Genomic DNA, 14,535 nt, shown 5'->3' with positions numbered 1-14,535 from the left:
TACCATTGTTTATAGTCTGTATTTTACAGTATTGCTATTCAAATCAGTTATTTTTTGTGCGATGGGCTTCTGCTTTGTCAATTGCATTCAGTGCTATTAATGGCGACGACAAGGCAGTAATCTCTCACCTATGCTCTCCTTGCTGTGTAGGCCTATGTAGACGATCTAAGTACAAAGCTACAACCAGCCTGTGTTGGATGCTGTTTGGTAAACACAGTTGTGAATCACCTATTTTATGCAGATGACTTAGTTTTGATTTGCCCCTCGGCAAAAGCATTACAAAGATTAATTTGCATATGTGAACACTATGGGGACAAGCATGATATTGTTTTTCATCCAAATAAAACAGAATGTATGGCTATATTCCCGAGGTCTTGGAAACCTAACAGAATTCCTATCGTATTTTTATATGGAAAATCTCTTAAATTTGTTAACACTAAAAATATCTTGGATATATTGTTTCTTCTTCGAGAGAAGACAATGCTGATATGCATAGCAACTTCGATGTGTTTATGCTAGAGCTAATTGGATTGCACGCAATTTTAGCAGCTGTTCACAGATTGTAAAATGTGCCCTTTTTGCAAGCTTTTTATATAGTATGGATTGTCTTAATGTTTGGTGTAACTACAGTGCTAGACAGATGTCAACTCTAAAAGTGGCTTATCATAATGCATTGCGTATAATTTTTGTTCTTAAACGAGATGCGAGTATCAGTCACAATTTTGTATCAAGCAATATTTTGAATTTTGCTTCATTGCAAAGAAAGGTACTTGAACTTTTGCAAAAGATTAACAGAAAGCAAGAATTCTGTAAAAGTACAGTTGTGTTAATTCTAATTTTTACTTCAACTTTCTGGCAGCATTGTAGGAATGTGTTGTATTAGTATTTTCAGTAATCTTTTTCATTCTTTTATAAAATTTATTTCTCGCTGTAATGTCTACATTTTAATGTTATTCTTAGTATGGGCCGATGGCCTGAAATAAAGATAATAATAATAATAATAAATAAATAAGATTCCAAAATCGCTGTCTGGGTAAGGGAGAAACAAACACTGCAGACAATATAGCAACTGCGAATAAAAAGTTGAAATATACATACCCGCGGAGAAAGCAAAAACGCGGAGAATCACCCGCATTTTCATAATGGTTGTCCACTGACACAAGGCTTTTCACTTGTTGGACATTTTTGAAAATCACGTGACCCCCTCAATTTACTTGTGCTGCTGGGGTGGTTTATAAGCTTACTTGTCAGCTGCATTAGTCCGCTCACACGGAACCTAGATAAACAAACAAACAAACAAGCAAACAAACAAAAATACATATGCAAAAAACAAATATCGACCAAACAAACAATAAAAAATAAACAAATGAATGAATGAACAACCAACCAATCACAAAAGATAATTGATAAATAAACAAATAACCGACAAAACCCAAACAAATAAATAAATAAAATAAATAAATAAATATTTAAATAAACAAATATAAGAGAAAGCGATCAACTGAATAAGAATTGAAATAATTGACCGAACAGTACATGCAACTTATTCAAAATGCCACGTTAGTATCACTATCCACAATACTCACACAAGGAATGTGACTTGATGGCCGCCCATTCCATACCCTGTGATATAATTTTATCCTACCACAAATAAAACGGTGTAGCATGCCGAAGAGCAGAAAGAGGAACAAGTGGTATCGACATGAGAGCATGATTGGGGCTCACAGAACTACCGTCTATAATGAATGTACGATCAATCAGAATGCAAATTTCCGGCGACATCTAACGTTCCAAACTGATATGGATTTTAGTCACTGGCGGTGAGACAGTCATTTTTTTTGCTGTAGGAAAACACTAGTCATTGACCATGGCATGGCATTGACGGCCATTACTGTAAGTCACATCCCTTGTGGGTAGTAAAACTGAATAAGTTGCATGTGTTGTTCAGTCAATTATTTACTGTAAATTCTTATTCACTTTATGGTTTTCTTTATATCGATTTATTTATTATGGTTTTTGTCGGTTATTTGTTATTTATTTGTTATTTATTACTTATTATTTTGTTTTATTTGATTGTTCATAATTTCTTGTTTGTTTTAGTTCTTTTTTTTGTTTATTTTGTTTTGTTTGTTTGTTTGTTCATCCTGGCTTCCTTATGGTCTACTCTGCGCCTACGAGGCCCATAGACGTGCTGGAGATCTGGAAGATATATGGCAATACGGAACATTATTGTGTCATTTAGGGGTCTACCCAAAGAACGGTAAAACGTGGAAAAAATGGCCAAAATTAACGGCAGTTTGCCATATTTGATTGAAAATGATTATACCGCTATGGGGAGACATATAGGCTTTCATGTTCCTTTAAGATTGTGAATGTTTCAGCGGGTGCTCTAGAGCAGGCTGTTTCCATGAGCGACAATTAGAGTATATACTCTTTTCCGTAAGGTTGTAGGATGACTTGGTTATATTTCGCAATTTTGGAAATTCACTAGAGGTGTATCAAACTAGAGAAAATTGTCACTTATTGGTATAAAAACTTCAATTATATAACCCAGTGCAAGAGGGGCGTATCTGCTATGCTTTAACACAGGGGATACGCCCATCTTACAGTGGGCCATCGAATTTTGCATCTCCAAAAATTATACAGAATATGGCTTTTATAGTGCGCTTCAGACATCGATAGATGACAGGTAGCGATGGTTTAGAATAGTTGTCAAAATAATTTATTACAACGAAATGAGACAAGTATAGTGTGATAACAGGATTATCGATAACAGGATTATCTCATAGGGATAAGAGGATTATCTCATGGGGATAACAGGATTATCTCATGTGGGTTTTCAAAACTATAATAGATCAGATGTAGATGATTGTCTTTTTACAATAAATTTGTTTAATTAAAGTATCCTGCACTGGAAATGAGCTATGGTACTGTGACCAATCAACTCAACAAATTCGACATTTCAAAGTAAGTACAATTGGACATTCAAGCGTTTAATTGTTTTATTGGAAAATGGTTTTGAAAAAGGTCTACCACGCGGTACTGACCACTGGGCCACGCTGTTAGACACACATGATACGTACCGCGGTTGTGACCCCTCTGTGACTTCTATAGAGTATATGGGATATTCGATGAAATGCATACTTTCGACTGCTGTCTATGACTCTACACATGAATTTTGGTATTCACATAGTCTTGATCAATCATTTACGGTATGTAGTAAATTAAGTTTTGAAGTCAGTGTTTTGCCACGAACATGTCGACTTTTGATCCACCAACAGAAAAGTTGCAGAGTTTGTAGTTCAACTACCAAGGGTAAACCCATACAACTTCTGCCGAGCCTCTCCTCTTTCTGAAATCTTGAGCAACAATTCTTGGACTGTTGAATTGAGTGACGGCATACCTGAGCGCAAGGAGGTAATATACTTATCAGTTGATAGCTATGTTGATTCAGAATTCAAGGCTATAGAGGGATATTTTGTGTAGGAAACAGAGAATTAAGCTATGCAAAAAACTAAGATTCGTTTGATGACAACTGCCAAGTGGAGATATGACTTCCTTTCATGTACTACAGCGCCATCTATTGACATAGATTGATGTATAAATCAACGGCTAAAAATACCTTTTGCTGTTGATTACGTCACAGAGAAACTTTCTTTGGAAAAGGAAGATCGTAAACTGAATAACAATCTTTAAATAAGTTATAAAATTCATTGTTTGCTTGGTCATCAGTTTGTACATTTTTAATCCTTTTTTTCAAATTTACAAAACGCTAACAGATATAGACACATTCAGAGTAATACAGTCACTGAAAAATGTGCAGGACTTCAACAATTTAACTCATGCTCCTGAACTGTATCAAAGCCGTGGTAATGGAGCAATATGTAGATGAGATGACATATCATTTGAGTTAAAGTTAATGTTTTTTCCTCGACAATGTGTCGATGATATTTCTTACATAGACAGTGAACCTGACCGTTCCGCAGTTAGTCTAAGTCCGAGAAGTTAGCCTTGACAATTTTGAAGGTAAATTAATTTTTCAAGTCATCTTAATCGAAGTGGCTGTAGTGATTGCTGTTGATGAGGATTTTACCTTGTAGATATGTTTGACGACAAATAGAAAATAACAATCATTCTATCTTGACGGAAAAGGCTGGAATATGGTCTGTTTCCACCGACAAGTCTTATCGATCGTGATTCCTTATACTTACACCGGATAAATGACACACAGTACAGTAGAATGTATGCTTCCACGTTCAACGATATGAGACATGTACAAGTCACATGACAGGTAAAGACATAAAAAAGGAGGGAGTAAATGCAACAAACAAGTTTTTGGAGTGTGTCCATAGTTGATGGTCGATGAACGCGAAAAGAATTAGGTCATATTGTTGATGACGTCAATTTGGTCAGAGGAAATTTGTCGTCGTTTTCTTAATCTGTAAACTGTCAGAGGATAACTACGAAAATTAAATTAAACTGTCAGAGGATAACTACGAAAATTAAATTAAAATTAGAATTTAGAGTTTCTTACCAATTCAAAACCTATTGTACTAACAGTTAACTATGTATGCGGATTAATCTGGGTCCTCGTTCTCGATGACTTGCCCTCTAACGCTTTGTATTAACTGACAGTAGCCTTCCTAGGTGAATATTGTACGCCAGTTGTCCTGATTGAAGAATTTATTTGTGATAAAAACGCCCATCACTATTACTAGACTGCCTAGTCACACTGGGCATCGATCTCGAGTATGTCCATAAAACGCATTGTCCTTCTGCAGGTCGGGGGACAGTACTGTCCCTTTGTGACCTGATCACTGCCGTGCCTTTGTGTTGTTTTGTCCTTTATTAATACAGTGTGCACAGAAGATGAGCATTAGTGTCTGATTGTGGAGCTTCACGCGAAATGTTTTCGGTTCCACAGTTGTGTGATTTGGCGATAGGACAGCCATCATGGAATCGGACAAGGAGAAATTGATTCCGAACGGCGAGTTGATCAACCCTCTTCAGTTGTCGCCGGATTGGGAACCTACCGCTAACAGCGTCAAGTTCGTGGAAGGGATAGGAATCCACGATGTAACGCGGAGAAGTCGTCGGTTGACAACGGAACAGTTGGCTAAGCGCTGTCTGCCCGGTGATCTGATCGAAATAGAGTGCCTCCGAGGGCAGAACCAAACCACCAGTTGGTTTGTGTACATTGGTAAAGGTAACGTTGCCTACACCATCGACAATGAAGTTAGAAAAGACCGCTTGGAGAATGTCTGTCGCGGACAGAGGGGCTGGTACTACCGCATGGACAAGGGCCGAGGAGGTCCCTTCACACCAAAGCGGTTAAACGTCGTGAAAACGGCCATTGCCGAGGTGAAACGAGAAGTTCAAGAGAGGACATGGATCAACAGCGAACAGTTCGTGACTGGTTGCTGTTTTCCCAACCGATTTCGCGACGACGATGACAAGTCAAACACGAGTAATGGTTACCTGGATATCTACTGTGAGACGTTGTCACCCTACACGATATCAGGTATAGCGCCATAAGTTTGCTCAAAGTTGAGAAAGTTGAGTTATTAGACTTGTATGTGTGCGCGCAGAGAGAGAGAGAGAGAGAGAGAGAGAGAGAGAGAGAGAGAGAGAGAGAGAGAGAGATGTTTAGCATAAGATTAATAATTAAAATTGATTGATTGATTTGATTATCTTGATATGAAAGACCAATATAAGCAAAATACAAACACATTGCTCAACTTCGAGCAGAAATCTACACAATATCATTTTTGATAAACGCCCATAAAACCAGACTAAGCGATTCATAAAAAGATGATTTATCCTTAATTTACTTTAACGTACCCATCAAAAAATTAGTATTATTTCATTACCTATACCGGGAAAGAAGTTTAGGCTTTAATTCAAGCATCATTATAATTTTTCCCATTTATTTTATCATTTTTATCCTGAAGGACAGAGATTGAATTAGGTCCGATGATTATAAATCTATCCCGACCACTTTCCAGTATTGTCCTTGCAATCTTACAGTCATTTCCATAAACAGGTACACATATTCCCTGTCAAGTTTAACCAGGCTAGCTATAGGGTTTACAAGGCGTGTCGTAGTCCTTTTTTATTCATTAGAGGCTTACTTGATTAGGTGGCTTGAAATGATCCTGAGGATATTCAACTAAAAATGCCCAAAGCTGATTGTAGGAGCAAGCATATTCCAATATAGCGTGCGATTTGAGCTTTCCTTTTGGTGTATAGAGTGCTATAGAGACAAGGCCTGGAGATAGGCCATGGCATGTAGGCATACAAAAGAATAGCATACTATGCTGATAACAGACAATATCCACCGTCTAAAGGCGAACATACAGCAAGAGTTATCGAAATGAAAAGGCCGCCTACTTGAACAGAGAGTAAAGCCTTGACACAATTGTCCGAGGCAAAACTGCGTCATGAATACAACATCCGCTTTTATGGCGTCCGATCGTGACAAAGCGTCAGAGTATCTGAGAACAAATAGTTAGACACGTCAACTAATCATTATGCGTATCATAATTCTGATTTATACGACCGAAAAAGCACAACCCATTTCATTGGATGACCGTCAGACGAAGCCAAATTTCTGAAAGTGCAACATAAAGTCGCTGTACTTTTATACGAGCAGAACTCTTTCAATTATGCCTAACCCGTTTCGACATTTGTGTATAACCGATAAAGAGCGAAGGACTGCGGTCAAGGGTCACCGACCAAACATAAAATGAAGCTCGCACAAAAATTGAAAACGTATACAAAGCAACTGATAATCGCCTACTTGATGACAGCGAAGGCTTTAAGAAATTTCACACATTCTCTGGCAGCTATTCAATAGTCAGTTACACGGACATGTCCTGCTCGTTGTGCTTCATTTATGTATGTTCTCGGTATCCAAATTGATTTGAAGCGTCCAGTTTCATTCGCAGAGTACTCAGTATTTCAAGATGTTCGTTGGCTAAGTAGCATTGCTTTATTTCATTCAATGGCGATTTTGACAGGATTGACTATGAGATAGCTCGTTACGAACCGGGTCGATAGAATGATAAATGAGTGTGGTCGACCTTGGAGACTCGATATAACTGTGAGCAGCTAACAATGTCGTGTTGTTATCCTAACTTTTAAATACCACAACAATGGCCAATTATTTATTATCAATCACATTTCAAATACAGCTTTACAATGCCTGTTATCGAGGTTAACCCATAGGACTGCCGATACGCTTTATTGAAGGCAAGCAAATAACAGGAGAGAGACCGGGCGGTTCGTCCGAGCATTCCGTCGAGCTTTTCATTGATTTTCGCGTTGAAATCTGTCACGTGTATTAAGTTTTGATAATAGCACAATAGCCCGAGGGAGATGGGTGCCTCTTTTCCATATCCTCAGCGTAAGCTCAAATTCGATAGGATACTAGGAGTAGAGAAAATCAAAGGGAAAGCCTGAACCCTCAAAAAGTACTTTGTTTGTACAATTGATTTGTTTTCCTACGACATTGAACCATGCATAACTGGAGTATTTTTCTATTATCCATTTTCAACTTTACAATATAAAATTATTTGCATTACTTTGACCATTACATTTCAGAAGTAAAGTGATGGTCGACAAGCGTCCGAACTTTGTAGGATTCGGCCCAAAATGTTACAGAAAAAAAACTACAATTCAAGACGAAGTCGGAAAAAATATACTGTCCGTGTAAACAACGACAGCAAAAATGGGTTGAAATCTAAGTTTTGTGTATTTTAAGGTTGTACACGCCCCGAAACTGAAAGACTTAAACTTTTTCTCAAACTTTCCCCAATAAGACCTACAACCATTCTCTTTTAAAATCAATAACAAAAGTCTGGGGTTACCATGTAAACCTTGGTTCTAGAGAAAACAATTACCGAACATTTACCGATATTTTAACTTAAAAATGGCCGCCATTCTTGTGATAACTACTCTATGGTAAAACATGGAACTTTCGATTTGCCCAAAACTAACACGGCAAAAACTTGATGTACTCCAAGAACTTCAAAATGAGCCCCATCAAGCGCTAGATCAGAAAAGCATGAGAAAATGTGAGAGTCCCAATATCTTCCCTCGGGCGCATTCTACCTTATGGCTTCCAGCACATCGAATGGCAAAGCTAGCAGCCTATGGTCAGAATACGGAGACACTGAGAAAACGTCAATCACATGGCTGGACTTGTTCTTATGGATATCGGTTATACCGAACACCGACATACGAGTACTTCGACACAAATCGCGTGTTAGTAGAGCCAAATACAAAGTCCGATCGATACAACAATCTTTACATAATTGCAAACAAATATTTCTGACTGTCTTCTTTCTGCTTGATCAACTTACAATTTTCGTTTATAGTTACACCCTTCGAAGTTACCAAGGGAAGCTTACTGTAATCATAGCACTCACACCGATAAAAAAGCTCTAAAAACTCCACGTTTCACATTCGCAAAGTTTACGGGCCTGTTGACGTGCGGCTTCTATTGTGAACATATGACCTCTTCAACCTGTAAAATCCCCGATGACCAACCCAATTAAAATTAGTAAAACTACTAGGGATTCGTCAATTCATTCGTTTTATATCACTAAGAAAATGGTACACAGAATTGAACGAAACTTTACACAGACCTTAACATGTTGTACTATCAGCTCTAACACTAAAAAATTCTTGCTTTATTTATATCAGGTATTTCGGTATCTAGAAAAGGCGACATTTGGTGTTGTCGGACGGACTGGACAGGAGAGACCACTATCGTCATTGCCAGGCAACGAGAACAGCGTATCATAGCAACGGGAACTGTACGCAAGGGAGGATGCTACTTTTTCGGTATAGCTATCACTACCAACGATGACGTCATACTTGTTGGGAAATACGGTTGTTTTATTTTGATCGCCGATAACAACGGAGTGTTGAGGGCGTCGAAATTTGCCGAATCTATACTTGAAGGTTGCATTGTGCGCGGCGTCACATGTCGCGCCGGCAATGTATACGTTAAGTGCGTGGAGGAGGGTAGACAGGACACATACATGGCTATGTGCCAGGTTTTGACTTTCACCGAAAATGGTGACTTTATCAAAGCCCTGCAGTTGCGATCGCCACTAGAGGGCCACATCGCTGTCAGGAGTGACGGCAACCTCGTCCTGACAGAATTTTCGAACATTAAAATGTTCGGACCCACAGGCAAGCATGTCAACGATTACACGTTCAACAACCATATAGAAGGGTTGGCAATCGACAGCTACGACGACACGATCGTGACGACGGCCAGTCATGTTTACGTCCTCAGTCCGGAGTTCGACCAGCTTCATAGTTTTGATTTGAGACCGTACAATTTCACCGATTCCCCAGGTTTGGCCGTGACACCGGAAGGCAACGTCGTTGTAGTTGATAAAAGTTGCAGCAGACGAACCAAAGGCTGTCGAATACTCGTGTTCGACATATGGTCAGTAAATCAGCCCAGGTCGCTCAAAACAGATTCGATCGTGAAGCCAGCATTTGTCTACAACTCAATACCCCACACAAAGTTAACAGACACGATGGAAATCCAGTGGGGAGAACTGCTAGACTTTGCAGACCACACCAAAATGGCAGATGGTTACGCCAATCCGGTACAGATTGAAATAGACGACGAAGAAGAGTTGAACAAAATGACTGCATTTGATAGTATCACCGATGGCCCATTAAGACGCACCTACACGGTGAACGAGGCTCCTGATGACGAAATCAAGTATGATTGGCCAAACTTTCTAACACCCGGATACTGTTGTAAGGCATTTTGGGTATTTTGTTGTCTGCTCTGCGTTCCCATAATAGGTGTGCTTATTTTCATCGCCTGTCATCGACAGGTCTTGCCGCCTCTCGTCAGGAAGTATGGTCGACAAAACGAACTTACGAAATACCTCGTCGCAGACGATGACTGAGTATTTACGAATTTATATACACTACAAAATATTTTTTTCTTATCTCGGAAGTATTTATTTTAAAATACAAACTTTTAACTTAAGGTAGTATGCACCTCGAAAATGAAAGACTTCTGCTCAAACTTTCCTCAAGGAATGTTCCAACCATTCTCTTTCAAAGTCAAGAATAAAAACTGGGGTTCACCATACAAATTTTGGTACCAGAGACACAAATTACCAGATTTTACGATATTTGAAATTCAAAATGGCCGCCATCCCGGCGTTAACTCTACGGAGAAAAATGAAATTTTCGATTTTCGTAAAACTAAACCCGGTAAAAAGTTTTCTTAAATCAAGAGCTTTAAAATGAAACCCACAAGTGGTAGATCAGAAAAGAATTGTGGAAGTTTGGGAGTCCAAACATCTGTCCGCAAGGTGTAGTCTACTGTAACCGTTTTGCCAGCACATCGCATCGTATGCATTGTGTACTGTTAAATTTGACAAATGAAAGTCCGGACTGATATTCAGTTGTCAATTATGACGTTTGATATTACACACAGACAGGCTGTGTTGACAAACGCTGGGCATTTTAATATGATTTTGGCAGTATAATAAGAAACTGTCTTTTGCAAACATAACAGAAAAACTTGAACATCTACTGTATACAATTACATGCAGGCAATGAAGCTTTTAAACGATGTTTGTGAACTTCGTCATTGACATAGAATTGTTGATACTGTGACCTTGTCCTTGAAATTCAAAGAATTCAGTTTTAAAGCTTTATGTACCTATGGCGAACATTAATGTTTGCCGCAAAGAAAAGTTGCATCACCTTATTTTCACCTTTGTGTTATTTCGAGTCACGCAAAAAAAGCTTTCAACAACAAACAAAACAAAACAAAACAAAACAAAACAACAAAACAAAAACCCAAACCAATTTGACGAGCCGCTCACAGACAGGACGACTTAAAAAAAATCAATTGTGAAATAAGCATCTAGTTTGACCTATGTAATTTACGTTATGTACAACAGAGTTATTGTTGAAACGAATCATGTTATACATCAACAGTATTTTAGTTCTTCATTGATTTAAATATTTTACTTTACTTTTCTTGACATAGAAACAGCAACTACCATTCTTAAAGAATTCAGTTTTGAAAATCCATTTGCCTCTGGCAAATAGTAATAGTGCCGCCAATTGTCATATGATTCTTCACATTGGCGACGGGGAAACTGATTAGACTAATTAATTCAAGAGAGCCTTAAACTGAACTATTAAAAGCTTAAGATAGTATCTTCAGACAACATATGGCGAAATTTAAGAACTTTGAGTCCAGTACTACTTGTAAAAAGTTTTACACAGTTACAGGGTGGACAACTTTGCGTGCAACTTTGCGTTTGAAGTGTGGTGTTTCAATCTACAGAAGTCAGACGATCGGTACACCTACCGTATACTGGTTCTTGTCACAAATATGTACTGTTGTAGAGATTGTCTTCACCTATATTACAAGAGTAATGTTTATCGTGCTTCATCAGACTCCCGTTGAATGGCCGGTTTTGGCGTATGTTTTGTCGTTGGTGGCAGTATATCACAGGTATACCTCACAGACCATCACTGTCACCAGCCTTACCGTTGACAATGCTCAGAACATCGCGTGTTGTTGCCATGTTGTTTGCTCTCGAATCATACCTGAGTACAAGTCCGTCCAGTTTAAGTCCGCAGGATTTATAGATTGCGATGTCTATCAAAGTTTAACTCATATATTTTGACCAAGTGTCATGTAACTACATGGCTTACGAAACTACAAATTAAGCGATAATAAAGTAATCACGTATACGTCTTTTGAAAACAAACACGTTTTCACCTCAAAGGTTCAAAGGTCGGTATTTGTTATGAGTTTATTTCGTTACACTAGAAATAAGATAGTTATAACATTTGCTTGTTTGTTGTTCTTGTTTTCATTATTGTTTTGGCGTTATTGTTGTCGTATAACGTAGTCGGGTTACAGTGTTGACGTTTCGTTATCTTGCGACAATGCTATCCAATCGGTGTATACACTGTCATGAAGAAGATGCACCTCGATGTATTCAATGTCTCGTGTATTGTAGGTTCGGACCTGATTACCATGCCAACTTATCAAAACACATGTGTCGTTATCAATGTATCATGTCCATCATTAGATATCCCCATTTTACTGGAATGGACTGCCGACTGAAATGCGGGTGCATGGCCCGGGGGGGGGGGGAAGGGAGGGGAACAAGTGTACCACTGACGTTATGCGATGAGTAAACTTTAAATTCTTTTGTTGGCTTTAAATTTTTAAGAAAAGAGATGCTATTTTCAATATATTTAAGGAAGGTAACTTAATGTAATATGACAAATTTAATACGATAACTTTTAAGATCTAAAAGGGCGCTTTTAATCTCATGAATAAAGAAATGTACATATAGACTGTCCGTCCAGAAGTCACTAAACGCTGATGCTGTATGCCTATTTTATGTTTTCTGTTTATGATAAGATATAAATGATTTACTGTAAATACATTTACTAAATAAACCGACTTCTTCAATTCTACTCAAGACAAACGTGTGTGATGTCTTTTATTGTATACTCTTCTTGTATATTGTATTAGGCCAAAAAAGTAGATCTGTTTCTGGCCCCACGTGAACTCTTTGTATTTGTGTCTTCACAGGGTCAAAAGTTCACCAGTGGTTCCTTTTAATACCTTTTCCAAATTTGCTAATTTCCCTACAATCCATTGTTCAGCAGGCAGAATCTACCCTTCACTTCTGAATAGACGTCTCATAACTGAAGTTGTATTCCCGAAAATTTGAGTGATCTACTATGATTTACTCTAAAGCCAAGTCTGCCATTGACCATAGAGCAGGGGTCTATGGGTTCACAAATCCATAATTATGATATTTGGAGGTATTGAATACATGTCACCCCTTCCTACCTCCATGGCGCCATGATTCTCAGTATTTTTATTAATACCGTGTTTCGGTTGGATGAGACACGAATCATTCACCATCAATAAGGCCGACACACGAAATAAAATTATGTATCCAACATTTGCCAACTCTTTTGATTTATGACCAAAAGTACTCAGAGTAAAGGAGACATTTTTCAGTTAAAAGAAAATTACAATTATAAACTGCTGTGGCTTTGAAAACCCAAAAGAAAGAAAAAGAAAACTATGCCACTACATAGCTTTCGCCAAATGCCGATGATGAGAAACAGAAGGGAGGAAAAAAATAAAGAGAAAACAATCCGCGTCGTCGCACCACTTTTGTAAACATGAATGTTGTTGATCACTTTATGAAGTTTATTATAATACACGATGATATATGTATCAACTGCACTAAGAAAAAGGTTCTCCGACATTCTGTACAGAAAGGAATAATCTTGACATTTCATCTTGAAATCTAGCACGGTGACACCACTTTTTAACTATAATTTTCAAAACGACTTAATTTTTTTTTCATTCCAAGTCTCTAATGAAAGTTTCAAGAAAATGACAATATTACAAGTATATTTTATTGTCTTTCTTCATGCAAACGAATTTAATTTGCTGATTCTGCGCTATGGTATTCCCCTACCTGAACGTCTGCCTGTAACCCATAATGCAATTTACTGACACTGTTTGATTTTGATAAAAGAAAAGTCGACTATAGGGCTAATGTCAACTGCTTCCATCGCCGTGCTTCCTCGTGATCTTGCATTCGTGACCATGTCAAGGTAAGAATTTTGCACCGTAGGTATATTTGACCCAAACAAGCAGCAAATGCTTACTATTTCAGCTGACGTGAGTCATTTCAGCACAGCTCCTGTCTCGATTGATCGTGATTACGGGCAAGTGGGCATGTATGGCGTCAGCGAACACAACATGGCGTAGTCTACGCTACAGCCATGGTTTACTATAGGGTATTGTGAAATATTGCTATGTCAAAGAATGGTTGTAATGGCAATTATAACGAATGAATATTTAGCATTTTAGGATACGGACAGGTCAAACATACAGATCCTCTTGTTCCTTGGTGTTCAAAGCATATAGCTATGATTGGCTAATCGTTCCCCTAGATGGTAAGGTGGAGGTCGATAGGAAACTCTTACTTACCAGAATCGAAATGCGCCTAAATATGGCTCTTATATGATTCATTTTTGATCTAAAATTCCCTATGTCCACAATAGTTTGTTGAAATAAAATGGAAAGTCTTTCGATCGACCTATTTCAGGAATAATGGCGGCCTGTAAATGAAGTGTTGTTTGCGGTGATCGTTCGTGTCAGTAAATCCAGTAATGTAGCGCAAAAATTACATTGTAAGGAAATACGTAGCCATATTGGTTGAAAATAATAATAATTTTGCGATAAGGTATGAAAAGGGTTGGCACTATTAATTTGGCAAATTCGTTGAAGACAAAATGGCGGCGTTGTCATCGTTCGTCCTAGCATGTGGGTGGGACCTTGGTACAAATTCAGTATTGTGAGTTCTCGTGAGATTACAAATGTGCGAGATTAACACCATAGGCAAATGCACGAATAAAGAAAACTTCATTTTCCATAGTTCGGAATAAATATATTTCGTTTATTTCATTGTGTGTTTAAAAGGACGG

At 38.2% G+C, this 14,535-nt stretch overlaps 2 protein-coding genes across 2 annotated transcripts in view; one reads left to right on the top strand and one right to left on the bottom strand.

Annotated features, from left to right (window-relative positions):
• Positions 1-14,535, bottom strand: part of LOC139141127 (probable serine carboxypeptidase CPVL) — a 601,148-nt gene that overhangs the window by 327,212 nt on the left and 259,401 nt on the right. The gene's annotated exons all lie outside the window — the stretch shown is intronic.
• LOC139141097 (uncharacterized) lies at positions 4,723-12,506 on the top strand. Its single transcript, XM_070710673.1, has 2 exons — positions 4,723-5,521; positions 8,707-12,506. The coding sequence occupies exons 1-2, from the start codon at positions 4,954-4,956 to the stop codon at positions 9,939-9,941; spliced, it is 1,803 nt and encodes a 600-aa protein (XP_070566774.1). The 5' UTR covers positions 4,723-4,953; the 3' UTR covers positions 9,942-12,506.

This window comes from Ptychodera flava, chromosome 9 (assembly GCF_041260155.1).
Source record: "Ptychodera flava strain L36383 chromosome 9, AS_Pfla_20210202, whole genome shotgun sequence".
Classification (NCBI taxonomy): Eukaryota; Metazoa; Hemichordata; class Enteropneusta; family Ptychoderidae; genus Ptychodera; species Ptychodera flava.
The sequence above is the reverse complement of the archived record's forward strand: the minus strand, read 5'-3'. Positions and strand labels throughout refer to the sequence as shown.